At 47.4% G+C, this 14,043-nt stretch overlaps 1 protein-coding gene across 1 annotated transcript in view; it reads left to right on the plus strand.

The window, feature by feature from the left end:
• The window catches only part of LOC112248165 (slit homolog 1 protein-like), a 136,165-nt gene that overhangs the window by 66,981 nt on the left and 55,141 nt on the right, over window positions 1-14,043 (plus strand). Inside the window, 6 exon segments of the mRNA XM_042316551.1 lie at window positions 4,852-4,923; window positions 5,060-5,131; window positions 5,435-5,506; window positions 8,033-8,196; window positions 8,830-8,977; window positions 11,874-11,945. Of these exon segments, the coding sequence (XP_042172485.1) occupies window positions 4,852-4,923; window positions 5,060-5,131; window positions 5,435-5,506; window positions 8,033-8,196; window positions 8,830-8,977; window positions 11,874-11,945 (600 nt within the window).

Raw genomic sequence — 14,043 nt, forward strand, 5'->3', positions numbered from 1 at the left:
CTTCCACTATATCCATCCCTCACTTTCCCTCACTCCATTCCACTCTTCCACTATATCCATCCCTCACTTTCCCTCACTCCATTCCACTCTTCCACTATATCCATCCCTCACTTTCCCTCACTCCATTCCACTCTTCCACTATATCCATCCCTCACTTTCCCTCACTCCATTCCACTCTTCCACTATATCCATCCCTCACTTTCACTCTTCCACTATATCCATCCCCATTCCACTCTTCCACTTCCACTATATCCATCCCTCACTTTCACTCACTCCATTCCACTCTTCCACTATATCCATCCCTCACTTTCCCTCACTCCATTCCACTCTTCCACTATATCCATCCCTCACTTTCCCTCACTCCATTCCACTCTTCCACTATATCCATCCTCATTCAATTCTCCATCATCCATCCCACATTCCCATCTTTCCACTATATCCATCCCTCACTTTGCTCTCCATTCCACTCTTCCAGTATCCATCCCTCTTTACTCATTCCACTCTTCCACTATATGCTCCATCATCATTCGGTCTATGGACTGCTCTGATAGTCTCAGTGGGCTGCTCCCATCTTTCTCAGTGGGCTGCTCTGATAGTCTCAGTGGGCTGCTCTGATGATCTCAGTGGGCTGCTCTGATAGTCTCAGTGGGCTGCTCTGATAGTCTCAGTGGGCTGCTCTGATAGATCTCAGTGGGCTGCTCTGATAGTCTCAGTGGGCTGCTCTGATAGTCTCAGTGGGCTGCTCTGATAGTCTCAGTGGGCTGCTCTGATAGTCTCAGTGGGCTGCTCTGATAGTCTCAGTGGGCTGCTCTCTCAGTGGGCTGCTCTGATCTCAGTGGGCTGCTCTGATAGTCTCAGTGGGCTGCTCTGATAGTCTCAGTGGGCTGCTCTGATAGTCTCAGTGGGCTGCTCTGATAGTCTCAGTGGGCTGCTCTGATAGTCTCAGTGGGCTGCTCTGATAGTCTCAGTGGGCTGCTCTGATGATCTCAGTGGGCTGCTCTGGTAGTCTCAGTGGGCTGCTCTGATAGTCTCGGTCTCAGTGGACTGCTCTGATAGTCTCAGTGGGCTGCTCTGGTAGTCTCAGTGGGCTGCTCTGATAGTCTCAGTGGGCTGCTCTGATAGTCTCAGTGGGCTGCTCTGATAGTCTCAGTGGACTGCTCTGATAGTCTCAGTGGCTGGGCTGCTCTGATAGTCTCAGTGGGCTGCTCTGATAGTCTCAGTGGGCTGCTCTGATAGTCTCAGTGGGCTGCTCTGATAGTCTCAGTGGGCTGCTCTGATAGTCTCAGTGGGCTGCTCTGATGATCTCAGTGGGCTGCTCTGATAGTCTCAGTGGGCTGGTCGGGAGGTTAATAGTGTGTTTGAAATCCTCCAGGGAATGACACATTATCTACACACATGCGAACGTGCATGCACCTGGGCACACACACACACAGACAAACAAACATAGACAACCCTGTGGTTCCCCTCGCCAAATGGAGTATACCCAGGCTGTAGTGGGCCCTCCCTGGGGTGGCTCAGTCTCCACGGTCCCAGGCTTCCTGCCGGCGTCTAGGCCCCAGGGCCGGGGGAACACATTAAGATAACATCATGATGGAGACCTAGTGGTAATGTTGTGGAACAGACAGACAGAGAGGAGGGAGAGAGACGGAGGGATGGAGACCTAGTGGTAATGTTGTGGAACAGACAGACAGAGAGGAGGGAGAGAGACAGAGGGATGGAGAGAGACAGAGAGGAGGGAGACCTAATGGTAATGTTGTGGAACAGACAGACAGAGAGGAGGGAGAGAGACGGAGGGATGGGAGAGACAGAGGGATGGAGAGAGACAGGGGGGATGGAGACCTAGTGGTAATGTTGTGGAACAGACAGACAGAGAGGAGGGAGAGAGACAGAGGGGATGGAGAGAGGAGTGGTAATGGTGTGGAACAGACAGACAGAGAGGAGGGAGAGAGATGGAGGGATGGAGACCTAGTGGTAATGTTGTGGAACAGACAGACAGAGAGGAGGGAGAGAGACGGAGGGATGGAGAGAGGAGTGGTAATGGTGTGGAACAGACAGACAGAGAGGAGGGAGAGAGACGGAGGGATGGAGACCTAGTGGTAATGTTGTGGAACAGACAGACAGAGAGGAGGGAGAGAGATGGAGGGATGGAGAGAGACGGAGGGAGGGAGAGAGACGGAGGGATGGAGAGAGACGGAGGGGAGATGGAGAGAGACGGAGGGATGGAGAGAGACGGAGGGATGGAGACCTAGTGGTAATGTTGTGGAACAGACAGACAGAGAGGAGGGAGAGAGACGGAGGGATGGAGAGAGACGGAGGGATGGAGAGAGACGGAGGGATGGAGAGAGACGGAGGGAGGGAGAGAGACGGAGGGATGGAGAGAGACGGGGGATGGAGAGAGACAGAGAGGATGGAGACCTAGTGGTAATGTTGTGGAACAGACAGACAGAGAGGAGGGAGAGAGACGGAGGGATGGAGAGAGACGGAGGGATGGAGAGAGACGGAGGGAGGGAGAGAGACGGAGGGATGGAGAGAGACGGAGGGATGGAGAGGGGAGTGGTAATGGTGTGGAACAGACAGACAGAGAGGAGGGAGAGAGAGAGAGGGATGGAGGGAGGGAGAGAGGAGTGGTAGACTCACTGTCTGCTCCACACTGTCTGATCCACACTGTCTGCTCCACACTGTCTGATCCACACTGTCTGATCCACACTGTCTGCTCCACACTGTCTGCTCCACACTGTCTGATCCACACTGTCTGATCCACACTGTCTGCTCCACACTGTCTGATCCACACTGTCTGATCCACACTGTCTGATCCACACTGTCTGATCCACACTGTCTGATCCACACTGTCTGATCCACACTGTCTGCTCCACACTGTCTGCTCCACACTGTCTGATCCACATCCACACTGTCTGCTCCACACTGTCTGATCCACACTGTCTGATCCACACTGTCTGCTTCACACTGTCTGCTCCTCACTGTCTGCTCCACACTGTCTGCTCCACACTGTCTGCTTCCACACTGTCTGCTTCACACTGTCTGCTCCTCACTGTCTGCTCCTCACTGTCTGCTCCACACTGTCTGCTTCACACTGTCTGCTTCACACTGTCTGCTCCTCACTGTCTGCTCCACACTGTCTGCTCCTCACTGTCTGCTCCTCACTGTCTGCTCCACACTGTCTGCTCCTCACTGTCTGCTCCACACTGTCTGCTCCTCACTGTCTGCTCCACACTGTCTGCTCCTCACTGTCTGCTCCTCACTGTCTGCTCCACACTGTCTGCTTCACACTGTCTGCTTCACACTGTCTGCTCCTCACTGTCTGCTCCACACTGTCTGCTCCACACTGTCTGCTTCACACTGTCTGCTCCACACTGTCTGCTCCACACTGTCTGCTCCTCACTGTCTGTCTCCACACTGTCTGCTCCTCACTGTCTGCTCCACACTGTCTGCTCCTCACTGTCTGCTCCTCACTGTCTGCTCCACACTGTCTGCTCCACACTGTCTGCTCCTCACTGTCTGCTCCACACTGTCTGCTCCACACTGTCTCTGCTCCTCACTGTCTGCTCCTCACTGTCTGCTCCTCACTGTCTGCTCCTCACTGTCTGCTCCTCACTGTCTGCTCCACACTGTCTGCTCCTCACTGTCTGCTCCTCACTGTCTGCTCCACACTGTCTGCTCCACACTGTCTGCTCCTCACTGTCTGCTCCCACACTGTCTGCTCCTCACACTGTCTGCTCCCACTGTCTGCTCCTCACTGTCTGTCTGCTCACACACTGTCTGCTCCACACTGTCTGCTCCTCACTGTCTGCTCCACACTGTCTGCTCCACACTGTCTGCTCCTCACTGTCTGCTCCACACTGTCTGTCTGTCTGCTCCACACTGTCTGCTCCACACTGTCTGCTCCACACTGTCTGCTCCTCTGTCTGCTTTTTCCACACTGTCTGCTCCTCACTGTCTGCTCCACACTGTCTGCTCCTGTCACTGTCTGCTCCTCACTGTCTGCTCCTCACTGTCTGCTCCACACTGTCTGCTCCTCACTGTCTGCTCCTCACTGTCTGCTCCCACTGTCTGCTCCACACTGTCTGCTCCTCACTGTCTGCTCCTCACTGTCTGCTCCTCACTGTCCTCCCACTGTCTGCTCCTCACTGTCTGCTCCTCACTGTCTGCTCCTCACTGTCTGCTCCACACTGTCTGCTCCACACTGTCTGCTCCTCACTGTCTGCTGTCACTGTCTCCCACACTGTCTGCTCCACACTGTCTGCTCCACACTGTCTGCTCCACACTGTCTGCATTCTACACTGTCTGCTCCACACTTCTGCTCCACACTGTCTGCTCCACACTGTCTGCTCCACTGTCTGCTCCACACTGTCTGCTCCACACTGCTCCTCACTGTCTGCTCCACACTGTCTGCTCCTCACTGTCTGCTCACTGTCTGCTCCTCACTGTCTGCTCTCACTGTCTGCTCCTCACTGTCTGCTCTGTCTCTTCTTCTTTTCATAGCTCTTTTCTTTCTACATGAATTTCACATTGGAAAAGCTAGGTTCTTTGTTTAAACTGTCTTTCCTTCTTTTTCCCAATCTGTTTCTCTCTCTCTCCCTCCCTCTCCTCCTGTCCCTCCCTCTTCTTCTTTTCCCTCCCTCTTTCCTCCCTCCCTCCCTCCCAATTGTTTTCCCTCCCTCCCTCCCTCCCTCCCTCCCCCCCCTCCCTCCCTCCCTCCCTCCCCCCTCCCTCCCTCCCTCCCTCCCCTCCCCTCCCCCCCCTCCCTCCCTCCCTCCCTCCCCCTCCCCCCCTCCCTCCCCCCCCCCCCCCTCCCTCCCTCCCCCCCTCCCTCCCTCCCTCATTCCTTCTCAGGGACCTTAGTGAGAATGCTATCCAAGCCATTCCCAGGAGAGCTTTCAGAGGGGCCACGGACATCAGGAACCTGTGAGGGACACACACACTCTCACACACACTCTCACTCTCACACACACTCTCACTCTCACACTCTCTCTCTCTCTCTCTCTCTCTCTCTCTCTCTCTCTCTCTCATGGAAGCCATTATATGTGTTTTGTGTCTACAGTCAACTGGATAAGAACCACATCACTTGCATCGAGGAGGGGGCCTTCCGTGCTCTGAGAACTCTGGAGGTTCTGTAAGTATTATAGAGAGAGACTGTGTCTGTGTGCAGCTTTCTTCTCCTAAGGAATGTCAACTAATATTCTCTCTTTCTCTCTCTATCCCTCTCTCTCTTTCTTTCTTTTCCTTTACCTCTGTCTCTCCCTCTCTCTCTCACTCACTCTCTCTCTTTCTCTCTTTCCCTCTCTCTCTTTCTCTCTCCCGCTTTCTCTCCCTTTCTCTTTTTCTCTCCCTCTCCTCTCTCCCCCTCTCTCTCTCATTCCCTCTTTCGATCCCTCTTCCCTGTTCTCTCTCTCTCTCTCTCTCTCTCTCTCGGCAGCACATTGAACAACAACAACATAAGCAGCATTCCAGTCTCCAGCTTCAACCACATGCCCAAATTACGCACCTTGTGAGTCCCTCTCTGTTGAACTACACTACCCACAATCCAACACTACTCAGTAGGACTGTCAGGGAACTCATGACACTTAGGTGGCCGACATATCAAACTGCGTGGGGAATATGTTGTTTGGGGAATGTTTTCCCATTGGGAAGATGTCAGAGAGACATCAGAATAGAATGTTGATGTCTGACCTACGCATAAATGATGTAGAACTGTAGAATGTAGAACTGTACATCTGTAAGACGTCTTGGCAATGAGCAAACACTGTGTAAACGGCATCTTCCCAATGTACCCTGTAGACATCGAGCCCACGTTGGGCAGACGGGTGTGTGCTATCTGGGAACATATCGCTCGCTATGCGTCTGCTGCAGAGAGACCAGAGAGCAGGAGAACATTTTGTTTCGATTAGTTTTGGCGCAGCTACAGACGACTATCACTAGTTAACACTACCTGTTTTTTACAAATCAATACTTTGAGTCAAAGTATATATAGTGTATATAATGTCAAGAATAATATTGTGATATGCAACTATGGTTTTTCCCATCACTACTACTCAGTGACACAGTTATTGTATAAACAGATCTGGATGAAGATACCCCTACAGGTGCAGATCTAGGATATTTAAAGTAAGGGTTATGTTCAGGTATTAACTCTGAATATTTAAAGTAAGGGTTATGTTCAGGTATTAACTCTGAATATTTAAAGTAAGGGTTATGTTCAGGTATTAACTCTGAATATTTAAAGTAAGGGTTATGTTCAGGTATTAACTCTGAATATTTAAAGTAAGGGTTATGTTCAGGTATTAACTATGAATATTTAAAGTAAGGGTTATGTTCAGGTATTAACTCTGAATATTTAAAGTAAGGGTTATGTTCAGGTATTAACTGTGAATATTTAAAGTAAGGGTTATGTTCTGGTATTAACTCTGAATATTTAAAGTAAGGGTTATGTTCAGGTATTAACTCTGAATATTTAAAGTAAGGGTTATGTTCTGGTATTAACTCTGAATATTTAAAGTAAGGGTTATGTTCTGGTATTAACTCTGAATATTTAAAGTAAGGGTTATGTTCTGGTATTAACTCTGAATATTTAAAGTAAGGGTTATGTTCAGGTATTAACTGTGAATATTTAAAGTAAGGGTTATGTTCTGGTATTAACTCTGAATATTTAAAGTAAGGGTTATGTTCTGGTATTAACTCTGAATATTTAAAGTAAGGGTTATGTTCTGGTATTAACTCTGAATATTTAAAGTAAGGGTTATGTTCTGGTATTAACTCTGAATATTTAAAGTAAGGGTTATGTTCTGGTATTAACTCTGAATATTTAAAGTAAGGGTTATGTTCTGGTATTAACTCTGAATATTTAAAGTAAGGGTTATGTTCAGGTATTAACTCTGAATATTTAAAGTAAGGGTTATGTTCAGGTATTAACTCTGAATATTTAAAGTAAGGGTTATGTTCAGGTATTAATTCCAAATTCTTAAAGATGCAATATGCAGAAATCGCTCCGCCATTTCCTGGTTGCTAAAATTCTAATTGTTTGCCTAATTTAAATGTATGTGATTTTAAATAAGCAAGTATATTGTATTTTCAGCTTTTTGAAGCAAAACCAAAAGTAAAAGACGCAAACATGTAATTTAGGCACGGGAAGCATAGAAGTAGTGCACAAGGAACAGATCTACTGCTCCTTGGACTTGTTTCAATAACAATGTCTAAGTGAATTTGGTCGGGGCACCCAAAAAGTGACATATTGCAGCTTTAAGGGCATTAACTCTGAATGCTTAAGGTTTGAGATGGGCTTAAAACTAAAATATCAAGAACAACTTTCTCTATCGCTGGATTCGAACATGCAACCTTTGGAATCAGAGGCAGATGCCTACTGAAATTTGTCTGAGCCAACCGCTAGTGAGAAACACACTTCAAATACACACATCTTGTATGAATGCCTCTGTACCCATAAACCAGTCAATCAGAGATGTAGCTCAGAAAAGGCCCAGCCTCTTGGGGGGGACCCAAACCCCCAGGCCCATTCTCAGGAGACTTGGTCCCCTTCCACCCACCACAGAAGGGTTGTGGGGGTTTTGCTGGGACTTCAAGGCACCAAGCTCCTGTCAACAAACTGTCCAACGACAGACGCCCCTGGAAATCAAACTGTTAAGCCCCTGAAAATCACACACACACACACACACACACACACACACACACACACACACACACACACACACACACACACACACACCTAGAATCCCCTCCATTGTTAAAGCTGAGATTTAGGGTTAGAGTATAGGGCTACAACAGTATGGGGAAACTGGTTCAGACAGTGAGTGTGTGTGTGCAGATGATGGTTTGGAGTGAGAGTCTCAGTGAGAGATGGGTAAGGGATCCCCCCTCCTCTCCCTCTCTCTCTCCTAGTGGTTACCCTCTACTCCAACCTCTCTGTGTTTTTCAGAGGGTTGGGAAAGCACAATACACATTTCCTTTGACATCCTGGTACATTGGACAATAAACCTCCTTCTTCCTCGTCCTCTCCCTCCAGTCGTCTCCACTCTAACAGTCTGAGGTGTGACTGTCACCTGTCCTGGCTGTCTCCCTGGCTGAGACAGAGGCCCACCCTGGGTCTGTACACACAGTGCAGCTCCCCTCCAACCCTCAGGGGACTCAACCTGGCTGAACTGCAGAAGAACGAGTTCACCTGCTCAGGTAAGGCAGGGGTCAGAGGATAGAGTGTAAAGTTTACCTGTAGAGGTCACCTGCTCAGGTAAGGCAGGGGTCAGAGGATAGAGTTTACCTGTAGAGGTCACCTGCTCAGGTAAGACAGGGGTCAGAGGTTAGAGTGTAAAGTTCACCTGTAGAGGGCACCTGCTCAGGTAAGACAGAGGTCAGAGGTTGGAGGGTAGAGTTTACCTGTAGAGGTCACCTGCTCAGGTAAGACAGGGGTCAGAGGTTAGAGTGTAAAGTTCACCTGTAGAGGGCACCTGCTCAGGTAAGACAGAGGTCAGAGGTTAGAGTGTAGAGTTCACCTGTAGAGGTCACCTGCTCAGGTAAGACAGAGGTTAGAGTTCACCAGCTGAGAACAGCACTAGATTTTGTGTGGAGCCTTTCTATGCCATGTCCTTCCCTTGGTATGACTTTTATTTACTGTCCAGAAATCACCTGGTATTTACACAGCAACTAATAATCATACAATAATACACAATAATCACTCTCTCTCATTCTAAACTCTCTCTCTCTTTTTCTCTTTCTCTCTCGCTTTCTCCCTTTATCTTTCTCGCTCGCTCTCTCTCGCTCTCTCTCTTTGTCTTTCTCTCTCTTTCTCTCGCTCTCTCTCTCCAGGTCAGAGTGACAGTGCATTTGTCCAGCCGTGTAGCCTGGCGTCTGGCTCCTGTCCTCCCATGTGTTCCTGTAGTAACAACATCGTAGACTGTAGAGGCAAGGGCCTCACTGCCATTCCTGCTCACCTGCCTGAAGCCATGACTGAGATGTGAGTCCTGCACGCGGTCAGCATGACCACACACGGTCAACAAGACCACAAAGCTTTAATTATGGTTTATAAGATACGAGGTGGCCATACCTGCTCACCTGCCTGAAGCCATGAGCGAGATCTGAGACTGTCGACATGGTCAGTTCATGCTCATCACCACACCTGGTCAATTTACTCACTGGTGTTAGTATTGATTTATTCATTTAACCTTCATTTAAGCAGGAAATCACATTGAGACCAATGTGTATTCTGCATCACAAAAACAGCCAAACAGTAGAGTCATTGAGGTATCACACACCATACAGAATAACCGCACCATACAGAATAACCACACTATACAGAATAACCGCACCATACAGAATAACCACACCAATATAGAATAACTACACCACATAGAATAACCGCACCATGTAGAATAACCACACCACATAGAATAACCACACCATGTAGAATAACCACACCATGTAGAATAACCACACCATGTAGAATAACCACACCATGTAGAATAACCGCACCATATAGAATAACTACACCATGTAGAATAACCACACCATGTAGAATAACTACACCATATAGAAAAACCACACCATGTAGAATAACTACACCATATAGAATAACCACACCATGTAGAATAAATCCACCATGTAGAATAACCACACCATGTAGAATAACCACACCATGTAGAATAACCACACCACATAGAATAACTACACCATGTAGAATAACCACTCCACGTAGAATAACCACACCATGTAGAATAACCACACCATGTAGAATAACCACACCATATAGAATAACCACACCATGTAGAATAACCACACCATATAGAATAACCACACCACCATGTAGAAGAATAACCACATGTAGTAGAATACACCATGTAGAATAACCACACCATGTAGAATAACCACACCATGTAGAATAACCACACCATATAGAATAACCACACCATGTAGAATAACCACACCATGTAGAATAACCACACCACATAGAATAACCACACCATGTAGAATAACCACACCATGTAGAATAACCACACCATGTAGAATAACCACACCATGTAGAATAACCACAACATACAGAATAACCACACCATGTAGAATAACCACACCACGTAGAATAACCACACCACATATGACCATTCATACTGTTCATGGGCCATATAAATACTGTATAATCATCATGATTGTCATTGCATATTGATATGGTGGCCCGCTGACCAATAAGATATGTCTGTGTGTCATTGGATATCCTGTATTAATATATGTATATGCTACAGTTTATCCAATCAAATGAATATGTGGCCATCTGACCAGTAAGAGTTGATGTGTGTGTGTGTATCATTAATGCATCAGAGCTGTTCTAGAAAGGATATTTCTATTCCCCGACAGCAGTTTACCACCCCGCCCCCCCACACCGACCATGTCCATATATGGACACTGAACCCTTGACTTTTACACAGGCTCATCTCTCAACTTAACATCTCCCTGGGTTTAACCTCTTAGACCTGAAGGACACACACACATGCACACGCAGGATCATACACACACACACACACACACACACACACATACACTCAGACAGGAGGGAGAGAAAAAGAGAGAGATGGTGAGAGGAGGATGAGGAAATAGTAGAATGTGTTTGAGGTTAGGGAGAGAGAGGGACTTTCTAAGACTTTCTCAGAAGAATAACAGACAGAAGGAGAGAGACAGACAGACAGAAGGAGAGAGAGAGAGACAGGAGAGAGACAGACAGAATGAGAGAGAGACAGACAGGAGAGAGAGAGAGACAGACAGGAGAGAGAGAGACAGACAGAGAGAGACAGAGGAGAGAGACAGACAGAGAGAGACAGACAGAAGAGAGAGACAGACAGAAGGAGAGAGAGAGACAGAAGGAGAGAGAGACAGACAGAAGGAGAGAGAGAGACAGACAGAAGGAGAGAGAGAGACAGAAAGGAAGAGAGAGACAGACAGAAGGAGAGAGAGAGACAGACAGAAGGAGAGAGACAGACAGACAGAAGGAGAGAGAGAGACAGAAGGAGAGAGAGACAGACAGAAGGAGAGAGAGAGACAGACAGAAGGAGAGAGAGACAGACAGAAGGAGAGAGAGAGACAGACAGAAGGAGAGAGACAGACAGACAGAAGGAGAGAGACAGACAGACAGAAGCAGAGAGAGAGACAGAAGGAGAGAGAGACAGACAGAAACAGAGAGAGACAGACAGAAACAGAGACAGACAGGAGAGAGACAGACAGAGGGGTTAGTAGTGTAATGTTGCAGAGTGGTTTGGCAGTTTAACAGGTGAGCATTCCCCTGGTCAGCTAACGGCTCCAGTCACACAAATATGTCAAACTGTGTCTGATACCCTCAACATTTCCTGTCTCTCACACACACAAAACACACACATACTTACACACACACAGAGAGAGAGAGACTAACCTAAGTTTCTCCTATATCTTACATGGGTGTAATTTGAATGAATCTCATTGCCGATGGGTCTCTCCCCCTCCCTTCTCCTCCCCTCTGTCTCCCGCCCTCTCTCTTTTTTCCTCCCCTCACTCTCTCCCTTTTCCTTCCCTCACTCTCTCGCTTTACCTTCCCTCACTCTCTCGCTTTACCTTCCCTCACTCTCTCCCTTTTCCTTCCCTCACTCTCTCCCTTTTCCTTCCCTCACTCTCTCCCTTTTCCTTCCCTCACTCTCTCCCTTTTCCTCCCCTCACTCTCTCGCTTTTCCCTCCCTCACTCTCTCCCTTTTCCTTCCCTCACTCTCTCTCTTTTCCTTCCCTCACTCTCTCCCTTTTCCTTCCTTCCCTCACTCTCTCCCTTTTCCTTCCCTCACTCTCTCCCTTTTCCTTCCCTCACTCTCTCCCTTTACCTTCCCTCCTTCTCTCCCTCCTAGTCGTCTGGAGCAGAATGGCATCAAGTCAGTTCCTCCTGGGGCCTTCACCTCCTACAAGAAGCTGCGCAGAATGTAACTAGTCAACCCCCTTTACTTAACATATACCAACGACCTTCCTTGTGCCTCATCTGAAACTCAAGCTGCTATGTTTACAGATGATACTGCAATGTATACAACAAGACAATCGGTTCAACAGGTACAGCAAGTTCTACAAGTAGATCTGGGAAATATCAGGGATTGGGTTTGCCAGAACAAATGTGTTTTGCACACCAAGAAACCTATGGTTATGTTGGTCTGTTCCATCAGGAAAAGGCCAACACAGCATGGGATGCAATTAAGTATGGGGGAGTACACATTGAGGAAGTGGTAGAAACCAACTGAGGGGTGCAGCTAGACAACTGCTTATCATGGTCGTCTCAAATAGCTCATCTATGTAAAAATGTCAAATAAACTGCATGCATGATCAGAAGGATATAATATTTACCGGGAAAGATTCTTAAGAAAACAGCCCAAGCATGATTTGGGAGTCAGGTAAACTACTGTTCTGTGGTCTGGGGAAATACATCAGCATGTTAAGTTAGGAGGCTGCAGATTGAACAGAACAAAGCAGCAAGGATTGTTTTAAGGTGGAGATGTGGTTCTTCTGTTGTGGTCACGATCAATGCTCCTGGTTGGTCATTAAGCAACAAGGATTGTTTTAAGGTGGAGATGTGGTTCTTCTGTTGTGGTCACGATCAACGCTCCTGGTTGGTCATTAAGCAACAAGGATTGTTTTAAGGTGGAGATGTGGTTCTTCTGTTGTGGTCACGATCAACGCTCCTGGTTGGTCATTAAGCAACAAGGATTGTTTTAAGGTGGAGATGTGGTTCTTCTGTTGTGGTCACGATCAACGCTCCTGGTTGGTCATTAAGCAACAAGGCTTGTTTTAAGGTGGAGATGTGGTTCTTCTGTTGTGGTCACGATCAACGCTCCTGGTTGGTCATTAAGCAACAAGGATTGTTTTAAGGTGGAGATGTGGTTCTTCTGTTGTGGTCACGATCAACGCTCCTGGTTGGTCATTAAGCAACAAGGATTGTTTTAAGTGGTGGAGATGTGGTTCTTCTGTTGTGGTCACGATCAACGCTCCTGGTTGGTCATTAAGCAACAAGGATTGTTTTAAGGTGGAGATGTGGTTCTTCTGTTGTGGTCACGATCAACGCTCCTGGTTGGTCATTAAGCAACAAGGATTGTTTTAAGGTGGAGATGTGGTTCTTCTGTTGTGGTCACGATCAACGCTCCTGGTTGGTCATTAAGCAACAAGGATTGTTTTAAGGTGGAGATGTGGTTCTTCTGTTGTGGTCACGATCAACGCTCCTGGTTGGTCATTAAGCAACAAGGATTGTTTTAAGGTGGAGATGTGGTTCTTCTGTTGTGGTCACGATCAACGCTCCTGGTTGGTCATTAAGCAACAAGGATTGTTTTAAGGTGGAGATGTGGTTCTTCTGTTGTGGTCACGATCAACGCTCCTGGTTGGTCATTAAGCAACAAGGATTGTTTTAAGGTGGAGATGTGGTTCTTCTGTTGTGGTCACGATCAACGCTCTTGGTTGGTCATTAAGCAACAAGGATTGTTTTAAGGTGGAGATGTGGTTCTTCTGTTGTGGTCACGATCAACGCTCCTGGTTGGTCATTAAGCAACAAGGATTGTTTTAAGGTGGAGATGTGGTTCTTCTGTTGTGGTCATGATCAACGCTCCTGGTTGGTCATTAAGCAACAAGGATTGTTTTAAGGTGGAGATGTGGTTCTTCTGTTGTGGTCACTATCAACGCTCCTGGTTGGTCATTAAGCAACAAGGATTGTTTTAAGGTGGAGATGTGGTTCTTCTGTTGTGGTCACGATCAACGCTCCTGGTTGGTCATTAAGCAACAAGGATTGTTTTAAGGTGGAGATGTGGTTCTTCTGTTGTGGTCACGATCAACGCTCCTGGTTGGTCATTAAGCAACAAGGATTGTTTTAAGGTGGAGATGTGGTTCTTCTGTTGTGGTCACGATCAACGCTCCTGGTTGGTCATTAAGCAACAAGGATTGTTTTAAGGTGGAGATGTGGTTCTTCTGTTGTGGTCACGATCAACGCTCCTGGTTGGTCATTAAGCAACAAGGATTGTTTTAAGGTGGAGATGTGGTTCTTCTGTT

This window comes from Oncorhynchus tshawytscha, unplaced genomic scaffold (genome assembly GCF_018296145.1).
Source record: "Oncorhynchus tshawytscha isolate Ot180627B unplaced genomic scaffold, Otsh_v2.0 Un_contig_6405_pilon_pilon, whole genome shotgun sequence".
Taxonomy (NCBI): Eukaryota; Metazoa; Chordata; class Actinopteri; order Salmoniformes; family Salmonidae; genus Oncorhynchus; species Oncorhynchus tshawytscha.